General features: G+C 39.8%; 2 protein-coding genes across 25 annotated transcripts in view; one reads left to right on the top strand and one right to left on the bottom strand.

The window, feature by feature from the left end:
- The window catches only part of mycbp2 (MYC binding protein 2), a 74,903-nt gene extending 68,475 nt beyond the window's left edge, over positions 1 to 6,428 (bottom strand). For 16 of the 18 annotated variants that reach the window (XM_086050754.1, XM_086050736.1, XM_086050745.1 and 13 more), the window contains exons 1-2: positions 5,757 to 6,428; positions 3,140 to 3,215 (exon numbers count right to left, since the gene is read on the bottom strand). In XM_086050754.1, the coding sequence (XP_085906880.1) occupies positions 3,140 to 3,215; positions 5,757 to 6,031 (351 nt within the window). In that variant the 5' untranslated portion in view covers positions 6,032 to 6,428. The remainder of the gene's footprint in view (positions 1 to 3,139; positions 3,216 to 5,756) is intronic. The other 2 variants (XM_086050753.1, XM_086050750.1) reach the window with 1 other exon arrangement.
- Positions 6,429 to 12,516: 6,088 nt separating this feature from the next.
- On the top strand, positions 12,517 to 23,480 carry scel (sciellin). 7 transcript variants are annotated; one of them, XM_086051989.1, is made up of 20 exons: positions 12,557 to 12,640; positions 13,774 to 13,879; positions 14,038 to 14,067; positions 14,723 to 14,807; positions 14,949 to 15,011; positions 16,244 to 16,303; positions 16,536 to 16,568; positions 16,654 to 16,689; positions 17,107 to 17,145; positions 18,748 to 18,804; positions 20,034 to 20,096; positions 20,822 to 20,872; positions 20,953 to 21,021; positions 21,095 to 21,181; positions 21,426 to 21,494; positions 21,576 to 21,695; positions 21,779 to 21,853; positions 21,954 to 22,062; positions 22,963 to 23,065; positions 23,145 to 23,480. In XM_086051989.1, the coding sequence occupies exons 3-20, from the start codon at positions 14,064 to 14,066 to the stop codon at positions 23,159 to 23,161; spliced, it is 1,140 nt and encodes a 379-aa protein (XP_085908115.1). In that variant the 5' UTR covers positions 12,557 to 12,640; positions 13,774 to 13,879; positions 14,038 to 14,063; the 3' UTR covers positions 23,162 to 23,480. The 7 variants fall into 7 exon arrangements, with proteins under 7 accessions (XP_085908117.1, XP_085908116.1, XP_085908115.1 ...); XM_086051990.1 differs by lacking the exon at positions 13,774 to 13,879 and having other exon boundaries at positions 12,555 to 12,640; positions 21,782 to 21,853; XM_086051996.1 differs by lacking the exon at positions 13,774 to 13,879 and having other exon boundaries at positions 12,617 to 12,640.
- The last annotated feature ends 436 nt before the right edge of the window (positions 23,481 to 23,916 follow it).

Below are 23,916 nucleotides of genomic sequence, written 5' to 3' on the forward strand. Positions count from 1 at the left end.
AGAGAGGGGGCTGGGACGAGGTCATTCATACTCAGCTCAAAGCAACAGGGAGGATATTAGCTCCATCTAGCAGGGCGTCTGCCGCTATCGTGCCAGTAGCACTTAGTGTACATTTAAAGAGGACAAGGCTGCTGTCAATGAGCAGAGAACGCTTGAGAATCACATTTTGAAATGGGCCTTTCAAGAATGGAAAAAATATTTTAAATGCAGCGGAGCATCCACGTTTGCACGTTAGCACTAGGCAACTTTTAAGCAACGCTCTTGTAAGTAATATTGTTAACTGGCATACAGTGTAAAATTAAGTTATAGTTTTGTGTCATTGCGGCACATCCTAATTTTTTGATGTTCTATATATACACAAGTGCAAAAAAGGTTCACCAAAAAGAAAGACACTACCTTTGTTTTGATAAACACCTCACAACTTAAAAGATCATCAATCATTAGTTTCTCAGGCTGACCATCCATTATCCCCACGCTTATCTAAGAAGTAATATAGTACTAGTAGCTTTGAATACAGAGAGTTTTACAGAGATGTTCTTGTGAGTTATGCTTCACATTTCTATTTTTATTTTTGGAAAGAGTGGGGTTAGGAGGTTGTGAAACAGTATTATGGATTTTTCATCTGTTGGACTTTTTTTTTCCGGATTGACGATAGACGGACTGGCAGACCTTTGATGTTTACGGACGGATACCTGGTTTAAATAACATAACGAACTGACCGACAGACGATTACAGTTTGATCCATCTTAAAAAATAGACGGATTGATGGATAGACGGATGACGTATGGGTACCCAGGCGGCTGACGGACCGGCAAACCTTAGTACAATGCCCACCTCAGCAAATTAGGCCTAAAGATCTGGACTCTACCAACCAATCGTGATAAGGCTTTTGTTGACGACATCATCATATCTCCCGCAACTCAGTATGCCAATGGCTTCAAGCAGAGACCATGAAAAAGGAGCAGCTAGTTCAAAAAAATGGTGCTACATCAGTGTCGAGTGACAGATAACATGAGGAATGTGTTATAACATCGAAAATGCACTTGACTGAAACGCCCAGGTAGCCTCCCAACACAGGAGGGAAGGAAAAGGTTTGCCTTGCATCAGCCTCAGGATCCAGTTCATAACTGATAATTGGGGATTGGCCGGCCGGTGCTTTCTCAGGGAAGAACCCAAGTATTCATAATCACTGATAACGGCGCAAATGTGGGAAAGGCAGTGACTCTAATCAAGATGACTGTAGAGTAGTCAAAAACTATATTCAAGTATGATGATTGTTACTTTGGAATAACATGAAGTAAGTATACGACATTTACATGAAAAGGAGTTCCCCAAATAATTACATAAGTGAGACTAAGTACTCAGTGACAAAAATACTCCAGTACTGAGTAACTGGTGAGTAACTCATCCAGCAAACGTCACATGAGCAAACACAAAAACAGCTGAGTCACGATTGGTCGTTCCCTCAGCCCTGAGCAACTGTGTTGTCATTTTCAGTCGACAGCAAGTGGTAAAATGGCCGCCCCTGAGATGGATAAAAATGAGTGGATTTTGCTGCTTAATTCATATTCCACAAACACAATATTACTCAGAATGCCTTGTTTAGACTAGTGGGAGCACATAGAACATATTATTGCAAAGAAAATGTTTGACTTGGCTTCCTCTTTAAAGACACTTCTGTATTAATAGATGGCGTTGCCTGTCTGACACATTTTCCTTTTTTCACAATTGTTGTCACGCTGCATATGTAATCCGGCCTGCAATGAACCGTTCACTTGAGTCTTTTGTTTAATGTGATGTATTCATCCCCACAGGTGTGATCAGACAATGTACATCACACATCTTTTAATAATTCCAAATGCATATTAGGGAGTGTGTAGACGCCACGCTCAGTTAGCCATTGTAGGAGGAGTAGGAGGAGGAGGCTGATATTGGGATTAACTTGGAATCAGATATGATGCATATAGCATGAGCAGGAAACGATAGGAGTACCAGTGAACCATTGCTTAAGGTATTTATACCAGTGATTCTTAACCAGTGTGCCATGGCACATTAGTATACCGTGAGAGATCATCAGGTGTGCTGTGATGAACTATCCAATGTCAATTATTTTGACAAAGAAAATATATTTCTAATCAAAAAAAAAAAAAAATTGTTCATTTATTTATGACAATCACATATAGTAACAGGTAACAAAACGTAACATAATGACCCTGCCACTTTTTGTGAATCATTTTGCTAAATGATGTGCCGTGACATTTTTTCCCAATGTGAAATATGTGCCTTGCCTCAATAAAAGGTTGACAAGCACTGATTTTTACAAATGCTATTTTTTTTAAATAAAGATCTAAATTCTTGATGCCAGTTCTCCAACAATTCAAACTAGATCAACAAATAACAAGGAATTGTTTTTCAAACAAGTGTAATGTTAACAAACGTTTAAAAATATTGGACTTTCTCCACAAAACCCAGGTGGCAATCAAGCCAGAATAGCAACCATGTCATGGAATTGCCTGTGTAGCGAAAATGGGGGTCTATTTTTAAATGGGCGTCCATCGGCGAATCCGACATAAACGGACCGGTCCGTCAGATAGACGAAACACCCAGTTATGGACACAACACAAATTTTTAGAAACGCTCTGTCACCACATCAACAACTTCAACTTTAGAACAGTTTGACCGTAAAACAGATCATTCCTATTTCCACTAATTCCCCAGGGGGAATATAGTTTCCAAATCTGAGCAAACCAGATGTCAACGAGATTGTCTGACTTCAAGGGGAAAAAACAAATAAAACAGAGCACTCGAAAACAAATGTTCAGTCTATAAAGTGAGGCAGCAAACTGCCGCCCATCCTCCTCAAGTACAGACAAGGTGTCTCCTTTGGATGGAGGAGTTGGAGCCAGGCAACTGTTGCCGTGGCGATGCGGAACACATCGGGTCGCTTGGCAACAGGCCGTCACTAACATGGATGAGCCACACAAGCCCTGCTTCTTGGCACTTCCCTGGCAGCGTTTGTGGATGAAATGGCGTACGGCGCCAAAAATGTAATCATCAGTAAGACTCCACTCGATTATGTGAATTTTGAGTTAATACATAATGATGACATAATGATGTTAAATTGACATGCATCTTTTACCTTTGTCCTCGATTTGACTTTGGACTTCACCTTCTGTCGCCTTTTCAGCTTCTTCTTGTTCAAGGCTTTCTTTCCCCTGAAAGAAACAAATCATCTGTCACAAAGAATATCCATCAAGCAGTGATGGGAAACCTACAGCAGTCGGACCATAGACAGCCAATGGAAGCATTTGAGCTGACTGCCATACAATTCTAAAACCAAATAATACCTCGGATGAAATGTTATAAAAGACTAAATTAAAAGCCTTTAACCCGAAATACATAAATCATATGATATTGCATTTTGTTATACATTTATTATGGCCCGTGGATTAATTTACAAAACGGAAATGGCCCCTTGCAAGGTATATTCATAGAAGCTTGAGCATAAACAACACCTGTTAAATGGCTATATTCACTGTATGCAGCCATATTCCAATGTTCTTCACAAGGTGGGATGCAATTATGCTTATGTTTTGTAGTGCTAGTCAGTACAATGTTTTGTGGTTGAATGGCAGCAAAATTGAACAATAACTGTAAACTATCGGCCTTGGAAACAAGGATGATTTTTGCCAATTAAAAAGACATAAATCAACCCAAAACATCAGTAATTGTCATTTGCAATGTTCTCACCGCACTGTATCTTCCACATTTTGACAAATACTCAAAAAATTTGCATTACTTTGGTGCTCTTTCTATTTTTGAGGGTGTCAAATGTAGATACACTGAAAAAAAATTGGACTATATAAAACCAGCTTAAAAATTCAATGTTAATGTGAAGAGCACAACGCATAATTACTGATAGAACTTCAAACTGCAATGATGTATTTCAAGCTGCGAGGTGCATAACTATCAATTAGTCACTTAACATTGTAAAAAAAATCTCTGGGAAATTGATTGTTGATTGAAGCAACTTATTGCAAGCCGCAGAGGCACTGTAAATTTACTCTCGACTTGTTTGATGTCTGTTATTTGTTTGATAGCATTCAACATTCAGTAAGCTTTCATTTTGAGGGGGTTACAAATATCTGTTAATTTATTCATTTTCCCCAGAGGCGACCAAAGAATTATAGTAAAACACACATCCCTGATCGCAAGTAAATAAAAGTACAGTAGTGGTGGCTGTGGGACAAATAATGACTGCCCTTTCTGATTGAGTCACATGCAGCCACTGTTCCAAGTCCAAGTCTTATTTGATATGTTACACAGCTTGCTTCTGCCTTAATCAATGAAAATGTGAACTTCAGACCACGACTCACTAATTACAATAGACACATCTATGCATCATGTATAACAACACTTGAACACATTCTCCCCAGCAATTTAGAGGGGAGGATAACAGTATATAGTATCTTCTGTCTCCTGCAATGAGAAAGTGAATCTAAATAGAGGGTGGGTCAAAATTAGGTACACTGCTTTTGTTGTTTTTGCATCCTCACTAGCTTGTTTAGGACTACTTTTCTGCCCTCCTTCGCTACCTGTACAATACGGCTTTAGAATATAGTATTTTGTTATTGACTTGATATTATTTGGCATGATTGTGTCTGTAAAAATATATAAGGTTATTTAAAAAGTACATACCTACTTTCGACCCACCCTGTACAATATTTCTACAAACTGTAACAGCGTTTAAATATCAAATAATTTTGAAGTGAAGAAAAGTCTTTTCATTGCAAACTGACATTGTGGGCTGCTGACAACAACACAAGAGAATAGAGTGAGGGAGGACGCTGCAATGACCCAGCTCTTCTCCAACCTGACTGACAATAAATGACGTAACTCTATTACACGCTTAGGCCAAAAAAACTGCCACTTGAGATCACCAGCCTCCTCCTCCACGCGCAAAAAAACATAAATCACACAGACACGTTACCGTGTCACTGTCATTATTGTGCGTCTCCTAAAATAAATGACTAGTGACGAGTAAAGTCTAAGGCTCCCATGTTATTTGACGTCCAGCTAGCTGGCAAGCTAACTAGCTAGCAATCGAAATAGTGACGCCGTTGGGCCTAAACACACACGAATGGCCAAGACTAAAGTAACAATGTGCATCCTAGGCAGTTTGTGATATGATTGTTTACATTTAGTCAGTTTACGTTGTGATGGGAACGTCTGTTAGGAAATAAATCTGTAAAATTGCTCTCATGACAGCTGAGCTTATAGCTGCATAGCTTGGGCTTTAAAGTGCGTTCCATTTAAATCGCACCGTCCGAGCGGGTGGTGTTATCAAATGACAAGTGTTGTGCAGTATAGCTTAAAAAACATATTAGCCAATCAAACCCCCCTTGCACATGTTGGACGAAGCTAACAGGAGCTACAAAGGGCTCCAAGAAGCTAAGGAAGTCCCTGGACCAAATGCTACCTTCGCAAACTGACCCCACCAGGAGTGCCCCCACCCCTTCTCGAAACAGCGCATCTCCTGTTTTCTTATTTCATTCATTTATTTATTTATTTTGGGGAGCTAATGCGACAGCGCCATGATCCATAAAAGCTAGCTTAGCTCACGAGACATTAATGACCTGTCGTTTACGATCGCCTTGTCGAGCCGGGAAGATGATGTTGAGCTCGGGTTAGCTCCAAGCTAGCCGTGCGAATGACAAGCCAGCCTCTGCCATAAACAGTCAAATAGCCCCACTCACCTTCCTGGATTTAGTCCTTGCTCTTTATCGTTGATGGCAGTCGTATAGATCCTCCGATATCTTTCCGCCAGGGCTCTCCCTGAGAGTAAAAGCTGGTACCGAGTCCGACAGTCAGATTGGGCTCCGGGTGTCGGACAAGGACCCATACCCGGCCCAATGGTGGAGAGATCAGCTCCTAGTCCGTAAATGACCCGGACTCCTAGCCCCATCGACGGCGACGAGGAGGGCAGAATCCCCCCACAGGCGGCGGCCGCTGCCGTAGCGGCACACATCATCGTTTAGGAGCACAATGCATAAATGAATCAGGCAAAACAGAAAGCATTTAGATCACGCCCCGCCATTGGATACAATCTGGGTATTGTTAAATCCAGCGCGCGCCTATGTTGTGCCCTTTTTAACGTTGCGGAAAATGGCACAATTTGTATCCGGGATCGGCGCTTGTTATCAGGGCTAATTCAGCGACCGAGGTCCTCCTCCGCCTCCTCCTCCTCCCGCGCGACTCTTTTTCGAGCTAGAAGAACATTCCCTATAAAATGTCCAAAATATCAGTAGCATTCGTTGTATTGGGGTTTCATTGCCATTTGTCCGTCGGAAATGCGTTGACCCCCGAGCGGCTGCACCCTCAGACGGTCTGCCATCTTAGCTCCATCATCCCTCCCCTCCCTGCACTGTGTGCTGCGTCGCTTCGCCCGCACACCGCCGGGACACTTTCATTATTGGGATTATTAGCCTTCAGGAACATTATCATCACCCATTGGTATTTTAACTATGTAGCATGCTTGAAGATAAATAGGTATTATATCCTTTGACTCCTCCCAGTTCAAGAGACCAAAAATAAAACATAACAATGGACATTTGGGTATTCATGACCATTTTTTGAGTCACGTATGTTTTCAGTTAATTAATGGAATAAAATATATATATATATGTACATTTTACTCAAATATATACCGATTAATAGCGAAATCTGAGAAATTGATAATCTTGCAGTGGTCCCTTGATTTTTTGGAAGACTTTATCATTTAGATCAGAGGTGAGTATAATATGGCCCACAGGCCATAGGTCTGTGTTCTTATCTGGCCCACTGAGGAACATTATCAGAAATTGTAGCTTAATTCAGAAGTTTTTCCCCATTCCTTCTTTTTAAATTGGCAAATTAAAATGTATGTCTTTTTTAAATTATTATTCATATATTTCATTAAATAGGAAATCAACCCAAACACATTTTTTTTCAAGAAATGTTCCCAGCAGGCCCACTAGGTGAAACACGGCATTCTGATTAATATTGCGTTTGTGGAATATGAGTTTAGCATATTCCACCCCTTTTAAAACATCTCAGGGTGCGGCCATTTTGTCACTTCTGTCAGCAGAAAATGACATCACAACTGCTCAGGGCTCAGGTAACAACCAATCACGGTTCAGCTTCAGAAAACAGGTCAGCTGTGATTGGTCGCTACCTGAGCCCTGAGCAGTTGTGATGTAATTTTCAGTCGATAGAAGTGACAAAATGGCCGCCCCAGAGATGGCTAAAAACGGGTGGAATAACTCTTATTGCAAAAATGCAATATTCTTTGTTTCAGCTAGGGGCTTGCATAGAACATATTCTTGAAAACAATATGTTTGGGTTGACTGCCCCTTTAAAATAATTGGTTTGGTGATTTTACTGTTTGGCGGCATGGCAGCGCTATGCAGAAATCTGTGTAGCCCTGCAGCAACCCAATATATTAACACAAGCACAGAAAAAGATCTAAAGCTGTGCCTACAGCACGGTGAGGCAAATGTACTTCCATTTGCCTCACCGTTTTAAGGTTGCGAGTTCAAATCTAGACTCCGCCATTTCTGTCTGGAGCTTGCATTTTTTTAACTGAGTACTCCGGTGTCCTCCCATATTCCAAAATCATGCGTGGTAGGTTAGTTTAAGACACTGAATTTCTAATTCAACAATTAGTAAATTAATTGTATTGAATAATGGGTTGCTTAATTATGATTTAATTAATAATAAATAAACAAAATGAAATTAAAAGTGCTATTTTATTGTAAAAGTAAACTATTTGACAAGCATATTTTACATGTTTTTAATGTACGTTATCTACATATTACCTGGACAGATTGTCTGTTTTATAAATCTAATGTGGCTCTTGGAGAAAAAGTTTGCCCACCCCGATTTAGATTTTGTTCAATAATGTCATGTTTCATCTTTATTCCTCAGGCTTTTCTGGTACGTCACCCATGGAGTCACCTTGCCCATTTTCTGTAGTGGTTCAGCTGGAGCCTATCCCAGTTGACTATATTATTCTGGCAGTTTTGGTCCTTCATATATGCAGCACCAACTGAATTGTGTGTTTTCCAACAGTGTTGCACAGTCACTTTTGATATGCAGCACTAGCACCGCCTAGTGTACGACATTTGTGCATTCTGGGTGGCATCACTGGTGGAGAACGTTCTATTTGAGTTTTGTTGAGCTGAATGCACATTACAGTGCTTAACAAATTTATTAGACCACGTCATAAAAATGAGAAGACCACCCAGCATCATGAAATGATTTGATGCGGATTCTGCCAATTTCAGTGAGCTCTCCTCATTTTGGCATTTTAGACGAAGATCACCTTTTCCCTTTTTTAGACATACATTTTCGCCGTCGGAAATCAACCATCTCTTATGTTCAGGAAACAAGTAGGCCTATATAACAATAATTCAACATATTAATCAATAAATACTGTGCTTGACAATTTTTTAAATTTCTTTATAAAACAGTATCTTAATTTAATAGATAAAATGATCATGGGGATTTTTTTTCCGCATTAAAAATATCATATGATTCAAAGAGCTTCTACACAAAGCGTAGGTGAGATTTTCTATTGTGCCTCCCTGCATTTGCTATTTACACATATGCTGACAAAATAAACTTAATGGTGTTAATTTTTAACATTAACTTTAATTTATAAAATGACATGTTACCAGGGGTCAGTGTATTTGTAATCCGATATCCATATCAGTAGCGTGGATTGGACCATGCTACGCACCCTTCCATACACACATATACATATGGTACACTGATTTGCATATCATGTTGAGGCTAATTGCTCAGAAGCAAGAGGTCACATTAACAGTATACTGTGCTAAATAACTGAAGGGTGGCATAGTTGCTGAGGGTCGCAGGAAAATCTGAACCTTTGACTCTACTTTCAAATGTAATCATATTGATGCTTTTGATGCTAATGGTAGTATCGATTAGCAGCAGGAGAACAAGGAGCATAGTGACACAATCTCCATGCAGCAAAATAAAGTTCCTACATCGGTTACATATTGATAAGTACCGCTAAAATCTGTCACCAGTGGCCAAAATTAATTTGTGGCACCCCGACATAGATAAATGAATTAACATCATTGATGGGATAGGCATATTAAAGCCTTACAGTCAATCACAAAATTTGCAAAAAATGAAAAATTTTGGCTGATCAAATAGAGCTGATCAGATCGGTGGAAAGTCAAATCCTAACCAGAGCCCCAAACAACCTCATCTGGCTTCTCTCGATGCAGAAGAGCAGCAGCTCTACTCCTAGCCTCTACCAGATGAATAGATGTCTCACCCTACCTTTAAGATGTACAAGGCCTCATTTAGGCCCTTTGTATCCATGATCTTGTTCTTTTGGTCATGATCCACAGCTCATGGGCATCGGTGAGGGTGGGATTACAGATTGACCGTAAATTGTTATCTTCGCTTTTCAGATCAGCTCGCTCTTCGCTATACGACAGACTGATGCAGTTTGCATCACTGCAGATGCTGCACTGATCTGCCCGATTTCTCACTCCATTCAGCCCTCATCCGTCATGAGCAAGACCCCAAGATACTTGAACTCCTCCATTTGGATTACACCCAATCCAGGTAAAGTATTACCATCTTTTTTCCAACGGATGGTCTCCGACTTGGAGGTACTGATTCTCATCCTTCATACTTTGCTGTTATCCACTCCAGCGAGAGTTGACGATCGCAGCTTGATCAAGTCAACAGAACCACATCATCTGCAAAAATCAGAGATGCTGAGGTCATCAAACTGGACCCCCTCAACACCTTGGCTGCTCCCAGAAATTCTGTTCAAAATGGTTTAGAAACAGAATCGGTGACAATGGGCAGACTTGACACAGTCGAACACTCACTGTAAACAAATACGACTTACTTCTAACATTGCTGACCAAACTCTGACGGTCGTACGAGGTCCTGTCAGCTCGTCTTAAGTCGTCCGGTAGCCAATACTTCCGACCACCCCCCACGAACATCCAGAGTCAATATTTAGCAGCACCCCATCCCCAGTGTTGATGGTGCACTTCCTCCAATAATTGAGACACCAGGTGGTAGATCAAAATTTTCCCAAAGTCATCAATAAATTGTTCTCCATGGCTGCATCACACTCGTCCAACCCCGAGTTTTTGTCTAAGTAACCACAGAAGCTGAATTTCTCTTGGCCTGCCAGGACCCATCAGCTGCCTTGGGGTCCCACAAGCCAAAAAGGCCTGATGGAACTTGACAATACCCCTCACCAAATTAATGTCCACCAACGGGTTCACAGATTACCACTGCGTCCACCGTACGGCCATAGGTCCTGTTGACCGTCTTAAAGTTTAGTTGGGCTCGCCGACGGACAGCCGTTTAAAATTAGCGGCGGACCGGGCCTATAGATGGATACTATATTTTTCCCCCGGAGAAAAAGGCGAATGACGGACGACGGAAGGGTACCCACGCTCCAGATGGATGACGAATAACGGATGCTCAGTTTATAGTAAAACGCCCAGCTCTGGAAGTCCGTCCTCCAGCAGAACCAGGAAGTCCCCAGCACGGACGCTCTCCGACACCTCAAACACATACACACAGGCACCGAGTCGGGGGCCAATCAGTATACTCAAACCTGCTCGATGCCTCTCACTTTGGGCAACTCCGGAGTAGAAGAGAATCTGACCCCTCTCAAGAGGACAGGTTCCAGAACCCAAGCTGTGTGCTGTCAGGACATATAGTTGAAGCCTCACGACCTCGCACAACAGCTCAGGCTCCTTCACTGCCAGAGAAGTGACGTTACAATCCCTATAGCTAGCTTCTTGGCCCAGCTCACACTGCACGAGACACCTTTGGCCCCTCCCACAGGTGCCGATCCTCATGGGTGCAAGCGAACCAAGCGCTTGACACCGATCCCCACCCCATGGCTCCACTGGAGGCGGCCCAGTGACCTGCGTCCAGGAGAAGGGAAATGTTGTGCATTTATGTTTTGTCAGCATATGGGGTTTCTCAGCTGTGCTTTGTGTGGTCCCTCACCTCTCACCTTTTTGTTCTGGGTTATTCTACCAGAGATATAAAAAAAAAAAACCACACAACTTCCTCCATAATAAGGTGATGGATTAAGGAGGGAAATTACAAAAACATGAAAAATGATTTGGGTAATTATCAAATTCTTCATTCAGGACAGCTGTAACATACAGTAAAGCTTACATTGGGTGGTGCTCCCGCTATAATAGGACATGACCTAATTAGAAGTACAATTATTTAGATCGATTCATGTTTTCTCGCCTGTCAAAAGTACAGTACTGCTATGATCACAATAAGGAAAGTAATCATGGCTGTGTGTTGGGTTTTGCTTTTGTTTTTACCAAACATGTACATGCTTCATTAATTCCTCTCCGATAACTATTTTAAATGGCTTGACCAAGAATAACAACACGCAATAGCAAGCTCATTGCTGAGTAGTCTGCATTCCTGTCATCGCAACCGAGGCTTGCCTATCAGCGTCATGTTGTCACACCCTGGCATGCTATGAATCGTTCATACTTTTGATCATTCAAGCATGAGTGACAGTCCTATAGCAGTAAAAGAGGCTTTAGATCACAAACTTGTACAGTACCATGTTGGTGGTGTTCCGTTTGTTGAACTTTAATTTTAAAAAATGAGGAAGCTTTTCCAGCCTTTGGGAGGCGCAACAGATTCATCAGATTTTTTTTTTTTCATCCAAAGTTTCTGCTATGACTGTACAGAGTCTGCTCCAGTGCCCGTAATCTGCGATTATCTAATTGTGACCAACTGGGATATTTGTTTCGGCATGAATATGACTAAAATTCAATGTAAATAGTCTCTTTTTTGGGACCCAATTACAGCACGTTTTACATTAGAATTTTTTTTTGTAGGTTCTGCCTGTCAATGTATGTGTCTGGCATTGATAGATAAAGATACATTATTTGTCGTAAATATTTTTCTGCCCAATTAAGTAAAATTTCCCACACCCAATGAGCTCTCTTGACACACTAATGTGCCGTGGCACAGTTGTTGGTAATCATTGATTTAGTACATGTGTCCCCAATATTATGGCCTGCAGTGTCCATATTGACGTTGCTCAGGGAAGATTCACTGGACTATTGCCTTGTGAGCTGCTATTGTGCATATAAGTGCAAAGTCCCCATGTGATTTATTAAAGGAACAGTCATGTAATGCAGAGTAAAGCTTACTAAAAAAAAACAAGTTGATTCAAAAAGATATATCTGCATTTTACACATTTTTAGTGACATGTTGACATGCAGTCCCACGCCCACTGGGTGCCTGTCTGACACCTAAGTTGACATGCAGGTCCTTCAAAGCGCTCCACCTTAATTCCACCCGTGTCTCAGCGGGCTCGGCGGCTGATAAACTTGCTCCATGTCGACTACTAACCTGCAACACATTCACGTTTCTCCTTTGGTGAAGCCCCGCCTGCACAGGGTGACCTTGCACTCCCCAACCCCTAGGGTTAAAAGTGCTTTGACGAGAGTGTAATTGCACACTGCAGTGTAATATACAGGTGTTAAGGCAGGGTTTAGAACTCCCATTTCGTTTCCGCCCTGCGTGGAACTCACTACTTTCCACAGAGGTACGCACTTTCCTTTACTTCGATTACTATGCACTCCAAAAATATCAAATATTGACTTACTGTTTTATGTCAACAGACTCCACACTTGATTAGTGACACAAAACAATATTAAGTCGAGCTAACTTAACTTGCTTTCGTGATCATAATGCCGTAATTAAGAACAAATATTGAGTAATGAAATCCGTGCCTCATTGATTTACTTGTGTTATTCATTAGCACACACATTATACAGAGGGTTAGGGCTACTAAGGTGGCTGTCAATTCACAGGTGTCAATGAGAAGCAGGAAGCTTTTTAGTCAACCGAGGGCTATACAGTATTTAATTCAAGAAGAAAAAAAAATCTCTTTATCCTTCTTTAAGGAACATTTTAACATTCCTAACTGCCTCACAAGTGTGAGAAAATATAAGATATTGTATAATAAAACTACACTGAAAAAAATGTACTAAATTTTATTTCGTTGTGGTTGTGCAAAATAAAATAATCTGGATCCTGATCAAATAAAATCATGGCTCTAGATACATTTTAAAGTAGATTATATATCTACCAAAAGTATATTATACATCTACTTTTAAAAAAATTGTCCAGACAGATGATTTTATTTTGCCCAACCACTTGACAAAATCAAATTTAGTAAATTCAACACAACTTTTTTTCAGTGTAGTCACCCACTGAAGATGTCGCTAACAAGTAATTATTGTACTCTTATAATACTACTTTTTTAAATTAAATTTCCTTTGAGGATTTATTTATTTTTATTATAGAGACCAATGTTTTTGGGCGCGTCCGGGGTCGGTTGCAGATACTCCGCGGGCCGTAGTACACTCCTGATACAAAGCATGCAAATACTTGCGTCTTGACCATGTAAAATGCTCACAAATGGAATCTAATTTCAAAAACGGGTATTAGTACTTTTCACGTTTCAGTACATTTAGAGCTGAATGTAAAAACTCAAAATAAGTCAAATAGTCTTATGGCGGATGTACTCTGAGCTAAACCCATTCCATTAGAGTGGAAACCTGCATTAAACCTTCACACGCAGCTTTAAAAAAATGCAGAAAGCGGTCAGGAAAGTGTCACGAATGACTCATATCACTCATGTTAATGTTATACTATGTATTTTTGTGTGTTTAGCGAGGGTGTGTGTTGGATGGAACGTGGGGGTGTGTTCATGTGGGCTAGGATCCAGACTAACCAGTTTTAAAGAGGCAGCTCTTCTTTTCAACACACCACATCTCAGGTGTTATCCGGCGAGGCATAATAATAATAATACTGTAGTAGCAGAGCCATTGAGCAGCTCAGGCCGCAGTGCCACCTAGTGACAATAATGCGGTAGTGTGCGTATCAGGTTTTAAAATGTCGATCTCTTTTCCTTCCTTTTTTTTTCACCACATACAGCAGAAAATACCTACCAGCGCTATCAAATGTGTGCGTATTCATATCCTTGTTGTTTTTGTTGTTGATGATGATGATTATTATTATTATTTTGTGACTATTATAATAATGTACTGTATAGTCATAAATGCATTTATTTGAAGTAGTCTATTGTAGTAGTCTACATGAAAATGCCGAATCATCAATAGTTATTTGATTAGTTTTATTGTGCATGCATATTTTCTATTTTATCATATTATGGTGGCTATGATTGCCGTTTAAACATTCTACAATTATTGTACTATGCCATAATTTCTACTGGTCATTCATAATTTGTCTCGTTAGTAATGAATTACTTTTGTATTATATATGCAACAATTGATTTGATTATGAAATAATTATTTTAAAAAATATTGTTGAAAACATGATGTTGAAAATAATAATTGGAAACTATATATGCGTTGTAATAACATAACATTGTTATTATATTAATAATTATTCATCATTGGAACTGCACTTTTTGCATGCTGAGACCTACAGGTATATTTTGACTTGCATGTAAATGAGGGAACAAAAATCGAAGTGGGATGCAGGGCAATTGTACTCGACATTATTATTATTATTATTATATCATAACTATAATACTTCTTGTTCACGTAATACCATTTTGATGGTGTCATAAAACATGACCAATATTATCTGTTTAAAGCCAAGAGTGTTCGCACCATGTCTTCCTCTCTGCTGAAAGACGACAGTTGGATCAGAAAAGACGAGGATGAGTTCGAATCTGTTGAGTGAGTACAATTATTACATAACATAACACAAACATGGAGAGAGAGAGAAAAAGAAAGGCACATCCAAAGAAAGCAGACCGTTTTGGGTGTGACTTCGTTATCTACGTTTGCCTTCATTTATGTCCTCTTCTTCTTCTACAGCCGAGATCCAAACTTTGCCTCATCTGTTCTCAGCCACTACAGATCCACGGATAGTTTAAACAGGTAAAATATTACATTTTCTCTTAGGGGGGGAATCCTCAGTATGTGTAAATACATGCTTTTTATTGGACAGCCAAGACATATAGGTGCCACGAATGTTGCTTGAAAACAGCCCAGTGTGAATATGTACAATAGGGGCTCCAATAGGGTTTGACTTCATCCAACATCCAAAGTTGAACTCAATCAGTTCTGTGCAGCTGGTTGACTTCCCAGTTGTTCTAATTAAAACCCCTTTTTTCCCACAGGAAATAATGTGTCATGAATTACTGTCAACATCGCAAAAGCTTTATTAACTGTTTAGGCGATGTTTTAATTAGCATTTAAACATTCCGAACTATTGCGTAAGTGTAAAATGTATATATATATATATATATTAATTTTTTTTTTCATATGGTGTGGACTGTGGGTATATATATATATATATATATATATATATATATATATATATATATATATATATATATATATATATATATATATATATATATATATATATATATATATATATATTGCATTTTTCATAATACATTTTTCAATGCACGTACAAAAGATCCACTGTGCTAATCCAACAACAAAGGGTTTGAAGCAAACAACAAAATAACCATATAGTACTGTGACTTTTTTTTGTCCAGTGCAAAGGGCTCTATTGTATAAAAAAACCATTTGAGGTACTGTGTTTGTCCTGCATATCATCCCAAATCTGCAGAAACATTTTTTTTGGCTTGCTCACATTTATGTAGCATAGGGCAGTATAAGATTAGGTAAGAGCACAACCAAGCCATGTCTGCCACCTAGTGGTGAATGGTGATATTACAACTTTGCAGATTTTCCTGTGGTCGGGAGCTGCGTGTGGCTCGCAAGCCGCCAATTGCCCATTCCTGAGGTATAGCCTTTCCAGCGTCTATAGCTACGATCACACTTACCCAGATATTTTCCCTTTTGTTATGGCATAAGACAGAGCTAAAAACACATTTGCAGCATGTTAAGCATGGACAATAGATGCTTACCGAGCTGAGCCTTCTCGAGTTTTGCTGACCTCAAGCAGGATGAGGGTTATTTTGTTTGACTTTTGAGGTTCCACTGTTTAAACAACATGTCTGCCATGTTTGTGGAATGTATTGTGGTGTGACTCACTTTTACGAGTTTATTCTTTTTTTTTTGTCATCGCTTGGACATAATCGCTGATTTTTATTCAATTTCCTACTAAATTTTCTTTTTTTGCATGTTGCTTTCAGCCCTGTGGCAGAAAATAAACAAATTACCAGGTCAACATCTGTACAGGCTCTCAGCAAGAGGTAAAAGTCTGGTCGTGTAGGTTCTCAGTTTTTAGTACTTTCAGGCATTTTCGGGGATTTTCTTGCCATTTCATCAACATGCCAGGAACACATTGAAAGGAAATGGCATTGATCCAACATTGAGACCACCAAACACTAAATAAAACTGAATTAAATTAGCCAAACTAACAATGTGAAATTGTAGTGCAAGGATGTTAATATCAACTACTGATTGTCATTTCTGCTGTCGTAGATTCAGCGGGAGTCAGGATGAGCTGCCAACCAGGTTTGTGTCAAATTTATTCAAAAAATGTTCCAGAAAAGAACCGCAAGGCCTTTTAATTAATGCCTTTCTGCCTTGTCACACGTAGCTCCTACACCAAGTCCCGAGTTTCATACACTCAGAGGTAGATTTTCCGAAAAAAAAACTTGATCAAGCGAGTTTTTCTTTAACTCATTCACTGCCATTGACGAATTTACTTGTCTTTTCACAGTTCAGCCATTCAGTCCCAGGAACGTATTTATATTCTTTTCAAACTTTTTCAAACGTTAGGGTAAAATGTTTGCCGTCAATGTTATACATTAATGGCCACATTATGCCGCCGCCCCTGTGTGACCTATATCTTTGCTGCTGTAACAATGAAAATTTCCCCACTGTGGGATCAATAAAGGCATTCTTATCTTATCTTAAAAGAGGGTCTGAAAATGTCTGGCAGTGAATGAGTTAAAAGAGGTAAAGCAGCTGCGAATATTCAAATATCCAGCACATATTCCAATTTTCAGCCCCTTTTTGCAAATGACAAATGTGAATTTGTCTCCTCCAGCTCCCCCTCCTACAGGAGAACCGATGACGCGGATTCAAGGTGCACCAGCAGCAGTCATTCATGCACCCACAGTCCACACCATATAAAAATAACACTACGACATATGTTTTTGACTCTTTGGCTATGTTCACACTGCAGGACTAAAATACTCAATTCGCATTTTTTTGTAAAAAATGTTTGAGTAAGAGTTCACATTAAATGCGACCTGGTCTGTCTGGTATGCGAGCTTATGCGTTCCCAAAGTGACCCGCATGAGCATAAGAAGAGACGACGTCACTCACGATGTAGTGTTTACAGAAGTAAACATGGTCTAGCGTGTCGGAGCATTTCTACAGTGGAGCGATTTGGTCGAAATACAGTACTTGTGGGGTAATGATGAAGCGAGGCTTTGCAATCTCATTTCATAGAGACGTCACTAAAGATGACGCCACGTCACTGCCGCACGAAAAAAAATGAACCGATCTACGTGGCTGAATTACCATAAATGTACACTTTATGCTTCATGTTTCAAGTGGGATTAAATTAGTCCAATATAAAGTCAATACTGTTGCTCAAAACAACTTTGCAGATTCGACCTCCCAACTCCCAGCACTCTCCCTCCACCAACGCGGAGCGCATTTTGGGCTCCGGATGACGTCAATGTCAGATATATGCAACCTGGCCGTTCAAACTGCGGTCACATTGCAAAAAATCCAATACGTATCCAATCTAGGACCACATATGAAAGGCTAGGTTCACACCGCAGGGAAATGCAACCCAGATCCGATTTTTTTGCCTTTATGTGACCTGTATCTGATTTTTTCATGACAGTCAGACGACTCAATTCCAATTTTTTCAAATTCGACCTTTCATATGTGGTCCTAGATCGGATACATATATGATGTTTTGCTATGCGACCGCAGTCTGAACAGCCAGGTCGCATATACCCATCCTTGACGTCATCATGCACAGGCTGCTTGATTGTCAGTGAATCTGTAAAGTTGTTTTGAGTAACAGTATTAGCTTTATTTAATCCCACTTGAAACGTGAATCATAAAGTGGTATGGTGATAGTAGTAGCCACGTAGATGGAAATGACGTGACGACATCTTTAGTGATGTCTCCATGAATTGATATCAAAATTTCCCCCTCATTTCCCCAAAATACTTTATTTCTACCTCCTCCCAAATCGCTCCTCTGGAGATATGAGATAATACAAATTGGACCACATTTACTTCCGTAAATCATATGCTGAGAGTGACGTCATCTCTTCTGCTGCGCATGCGGGTCACTTCCGGGACGCATATGTTCACACACTTGACGGACAAAGGTAGGTTGCATTTAACATGTAACGTGAACGCTTACACCCAAAAAAAAAGGATTTCACCCAAATATCATAATCGAGCATTAAAACCTGCAATGTGAACCTAGCCAAAGTGGCCCAGGGAAAAAATCGGAATTGAGCCAGACTGTCATAAAAAAAAAAAATCAGATACAGGTTGCATATGGGCAAAAAAAATCTGATCTGGGTCGCATTTGCTTGCATTGTGAACCTTAGTGTTCCGTGTCCAGAGTCTTCGGTAGAGAGAGTGGCCCGTCTTGTCATTGGATTCTTAGGAGTTAGATTATAGCAATGTTTTTTTCTGTTGTTTTTGATTTGCAGAAAAAGTCCCACCAAGACTGCGACATTCAGCGAGCGGGTGCAATCCTTCAGCAAAGGGTAAAAGCTATTAAAACAACGGCAAAAATGTTTTTAGTACATAAAAAAAAAGTCTTTTGTAAATAATTGTTTTACCAACCCTTTTGCGTATGATGGTTGACGTCCAATATAAAACATTTACAAACTGTTTTTCCCATAGGAGAAAATCGAAATAGAAACAATCTGTTCCACAGTGCAACTGTTTATAGTACATTCAAAGCCGGGATGGGCATAAAAATATAGCCCCACGCAGAGGGCCATATACGGCTGTGTTTAAGTCAACCCACTGAGCATTAACATTTTAGATAGTCCTATAATATTTGTTGCCTTAGTTTATTTTTTTCCACCTAAAATCGGTAATTAAAATGTATTCATTCCTTTATTCTTTTTTCTCAAGTAACTGTTGACGCAGTTTAATAACACATGCCTCAAACGTTTTCTGAAATGTGTCTGGGTGATTTTGCCACGGTTCAATGAAACCAATGTTGAACTTTTTGGCCATAATTCCATGAGGTATGTTTGGCACAAAGACAACGGTGCACATCACTAAAAGAACATCAAAGTGACAGGGAAGCATGCTGGTGGCAGCATCATGCTTTGGGGCTGTTTTGCTTGGTTTTATTGAAACTGGGGCCCCAGTCAGGGTGGGAAGGAATTAGGAAGAGTTTGAGATAGTGGTCAACTATATTAGAAATAAAACATAACAGAAGGAACTAAACTAAATGTAAGTTTAACTCAGTCGTTTTTTAACCAACCCTATGTTAGAATTTGACGTTGTTGGTATGGCGACCCTCCTTTGTAGTACGAGTCACAGCGGTGCTTTAATGATGTCACAAAAGTAACTAAATAGTGTACCACTTTTAACCAAAAGGAAATTTGAAAAAGCAACCCTATCGAATAATTTGTCTTTGTTGGTATGACATCGCCCACTTTACAATATGTGAGATTGGTGGAGCAGGTTGGACAAGTGCATCTCTCTATTTCTCTTTCTCTCTCTCAACAAAAATAATAGACAATACATATTCATTCTGCCATTCAGATGTATGTTTTATCATTTTCAACTGTTATAGAAAAATAAAACCTTAAATACCATTAAATGTATAGTTAGCCAATGCAGTTATATTAAAATTAAAATATGTATATAAAAAGAATATAAATGCATGTCATTAAAAATTGATACATGTATATAACAATTGTAGCTCCTTTCAGCAAATGACAAGGATTTTGTTGTGGTTTTTGTATGTCCTCAGTGCTGAGGACAAACTGTATGACACACTAATCCCCAGTACTATCAAAGATGAAACAGGAAACAGGTGAGACATTCATCCACTAGTCACATTTAAAGGGGAAGTCAACCCAAAAATCCATCCATTATCGATATCGCTTATCCTCACAAGGGTCGCGGGACTGCTGGAGCCTATCCCAGCTGTTTACGGGCAGTAGGCGGGGGACACCCTGTATTGGTTGCCAGCCAATCGCAGGGCACACAAAGACAAACATCCGCACTCACAATCACACCTACGGGCAATTTAGAGAGTCCAATCAACTTACCATGCATGTTTTTGGAATGTGGGAGGAAACCGGAGTACCCGGAGAAAACCCACGCAGGCACGGGGAGAACATGCAAACTCCACACAGGGAGGCCGGAGCCGGGATCGAACCCACGACCGCTGCCGCCCAACCCAAAAATGTTATTTTTCATGATATGTTCCACGCAGGCCCACTAGTCTAAACTTGACATTCTGATTAATATTGTGTTTGTGGAATGTGTTGTCAGTTTCAGTCAACAGCAAGTGATAAAACGGCTGCCCCCTGAGATGGATAAAACGGGTGGATTTTGCTTCCTGACTCATATTCCACAAACGCAATTGTAATCAAAATGCCGTGTTTAGACTAGCCGGGGCACATACAACATGTTAAAGAAAACATTTGGGGGTTGACATCCACTTTAAGAAATGGGTTTTATTTGGTTTTATTGCTTATTTAGTTACAAGTGGTGAAAAATGGCATAAAAATGTCTTTATTTTGCCTATATTAGAACAAATCTCTCCAGCAGCGAGACTATGATCGTGACACGAAGCATTAATGGGTAAGTCTAATCAGCGCAATGAATATTAAACTGTACTGTATATGTGAGTCATGCATGTGAAAGTTGTCATGTGTTTGCAGGGCTGAAGATGAGCTGTACGACACCCTACTGCCTAAGAGCATGTCCTCCGCTCAGTCTTCATCTTACAGGTGAGTCGACATCCATGGTTGACCGATAAGCCTAATCGACACCTTCACAATGTTCTTGTTTTGTTTGTGCCAGCTCCTCGAGCGTGACGAAGAGAGAGATCGTCACGATGGAGAGCAGCGTAGCACCGCTAACTACATCATCTACCATGCGCTCCTCCAGGTAAATATACAGTACAGTACATGCTTTGGTATTTTTTTCTTGTCATTTTATTGTCTGATGAATATTTTTTCTAGGACTTTGGCCCATTATATTTGATACGTTAAAATGTCTCCTAAACTTTCTTATTTTATGTATCACTGCTATTCACACATGAGTGCTGATGTTCTATACATCACATTGAAATTCCGATGACTTACTTTACGCCAATAAATGACTATAGCATACTTTCCTCTTTGACATGCAGCCGCTCTTATACTGATGAAATTCCCAGCACCCGCATCTCCTCTTACACTATCAGCAGCAACTTGCCCAGGTACGCACACACGCACGCACACACACACACATACACACGTTACATTTGTTCACTAATATGCCGTTTTTCTGTGTACCATAGTGACGACTACGGCAGCAAAAGTGGCAGCTACTACTACTCCTCCACCTCCTCATCCAAGCCCATCTATGAATACAACAGTATCAGCGGCCCCACTGAATACAGCTCCACTACATACAGGAGGTGCATGCATGCGGGATGAACATGAACGTTATCTTATCGACTTAAAAATAAGAACAATTGTAATAACACTGCTACTCTTACAGCAGCACCAGCAGGTCTGACAATATGCTGTCGACTCCCATGACGTCCGTCAAGACCGTCTACAACAGTACTGATAGGTTAGAAAAGTCTTTCAGGATGAAATTTCAATGCTTTTCATGCATTCAAATTGACTTCAGTGGTACTTACATACTGTATATCACATTGTCATAAACATAGGACAACCATGGAGAAGGACCTGTGCACCTACTGCCATAAACCCTTCAATGGTGATCCCAAGATGATCCTGGATGACATGAAGATCAGCTGCCATACTTTCTGCTTCAAGGTGATTTTTTTTGTAAACGAAGTACAGTGCCACTTTGTGATTCTCCTGATTGTAAAACAGGCTACTTAAAGAGGAAGTCAACCCAAACATATTTTTTTCAAGAATATGTTCTATGTAGGCCCACTAGTTGAAACAAGGCATTCTGATAAATATAGAGGCAAGGGTTGAAAGCATTAATCAAATAATTCGATAAAAAAAAAAAAAAAAAGTCAAAGCAAAATCTCTGCCTCGAAGTTCCACATTCTTCCAGAGATAAATGTTTCTGCAGACTCACGCACCACTTCACATAGAAAGAATTTGTTTTCCCATGTCCCTCAATAGGCCAGGCCCCACCTCTTGCAGTTGTTCTCAGTCGCTTTGGTATATTTCTCAGATCAGATTTGAATTTTGCCAAACATTAAGTACATTTCTCAAAACAATTTCTACAAATAAAAAAACATCTTAATTTCCCTGCAAAAGCCATTTTCTTTCTCAAAATTATTTTTCTTCTTCTTTGCAACTTCTTCAAAGCAATGAGAAAGTGTAAGTAAAGTACTTTGAGAGATTCAATTCTGATCTGAGAAATGTATCAAAGCAACTGAGAAAAATTACTGAAATACATAATATATATTACTCTTATTTTAGGTACCATTATTCATGTGAAAAAAAAGTATGATTTTATTTCAACCTTCAGGCCATGTTCCATCTTATGTTTGTTCGTGGCCATTTTAAGAAATTAAAGTAACACAAAAATACAAACACAGAAAACTACATTTTAAAGTGTTGAGTCCAGGATGAAACTCATTTTATTTAAATGATTCAAAGGAATTTTAAAAAAAGTAGCTTATTTGTTCAGGGGTTTCAATTAAACATGGACAACATGGTGTTCCGTCCTGATGTGTGTCCTTTCTTTGTACGCAGTGTGAAGTGTGCAATGGCACGCTGGGCCACCTGAAAGCGGGCGACTGCATGTGGGTGTACAACCACATGGTGCACTGCGAGAACTGCTTTGACGTGACCAGAGGTAAGAAACACATCTCAAAGCTTTTAATACAAGGGAAAGACAAATGAGCAACAAATAAAATCAATATTTCATCCCGCAGAGAAATGGCGTCACTGACTTAGCACCTCAACTTCCATGGTGAAAAAAAGCAAGTGATTCAATAAATATAAAAAAAATGTGAGGAGGGTCATATGGGTTCTGTTGCATTTATATTTGTACTAATTCGGGTGTTTTGGATGATCATGAAGGACGGACGGATCTGCATATCACATATTATTGCAGATAGTTCCAATAGATATGTTCAATATATTAACTTTAATATTCTCTGAAGGCTTTAAAGGGACTCTTTGATTGTAATGTGATAACAATACTGTGATGTGGATGGCCGGGGTGTTATTCCTGTGTGCAATAAAAGCAGTCACTGTATTGATATCAAGCTATTGTCTCATTGTCATTGATATAGTATTTCCTGCATAGCTACAAAGAAATACATAACATATTTTAATGCCTCCACAGCGATGGACAGAGCCGCTGCCGCACTTTTAATATCTTTATTAAACAACAGTAACAAAATAAAACATAATAAGCACCTTCATGCACTAGCTGCTATGGCCACAAGTTACTGACACCCAGTCACTAAACACACAGACTAGCGACGGCTAACCATTAGCCATTTAACAGGCAGCATCTAGCCTGAGCTAAAAACAGCCAACATCACTCACCAGGCCAGGTCCCACCTTTTAAGGACACACACTCAAATTCACAGATATTACAGTGATGATGGCGACCCCAAGTGGACAGAAATAATACCTGCACCTCTCTTGCATATTTGGTATTGTATCATGTGTGTTTGACGATGAAACATGTATTTT

The sequence above is a fragment of the Filicampus tigris genome, chromosome 14, assembly GCF_054856515.1.
Source record: "Filicampus tigris isolate MCC_2025a chromosome 14, RoL_Ftig_1.0, whole genome shotgun sequence".
Taxonomy (NCBI): domain Eukaryota; kingdom Metazoa; phylum Chordata; class Actinopteri; order Syngnathiformes; family Syngnathidae; genus Filicampus; species Filicampus tigris.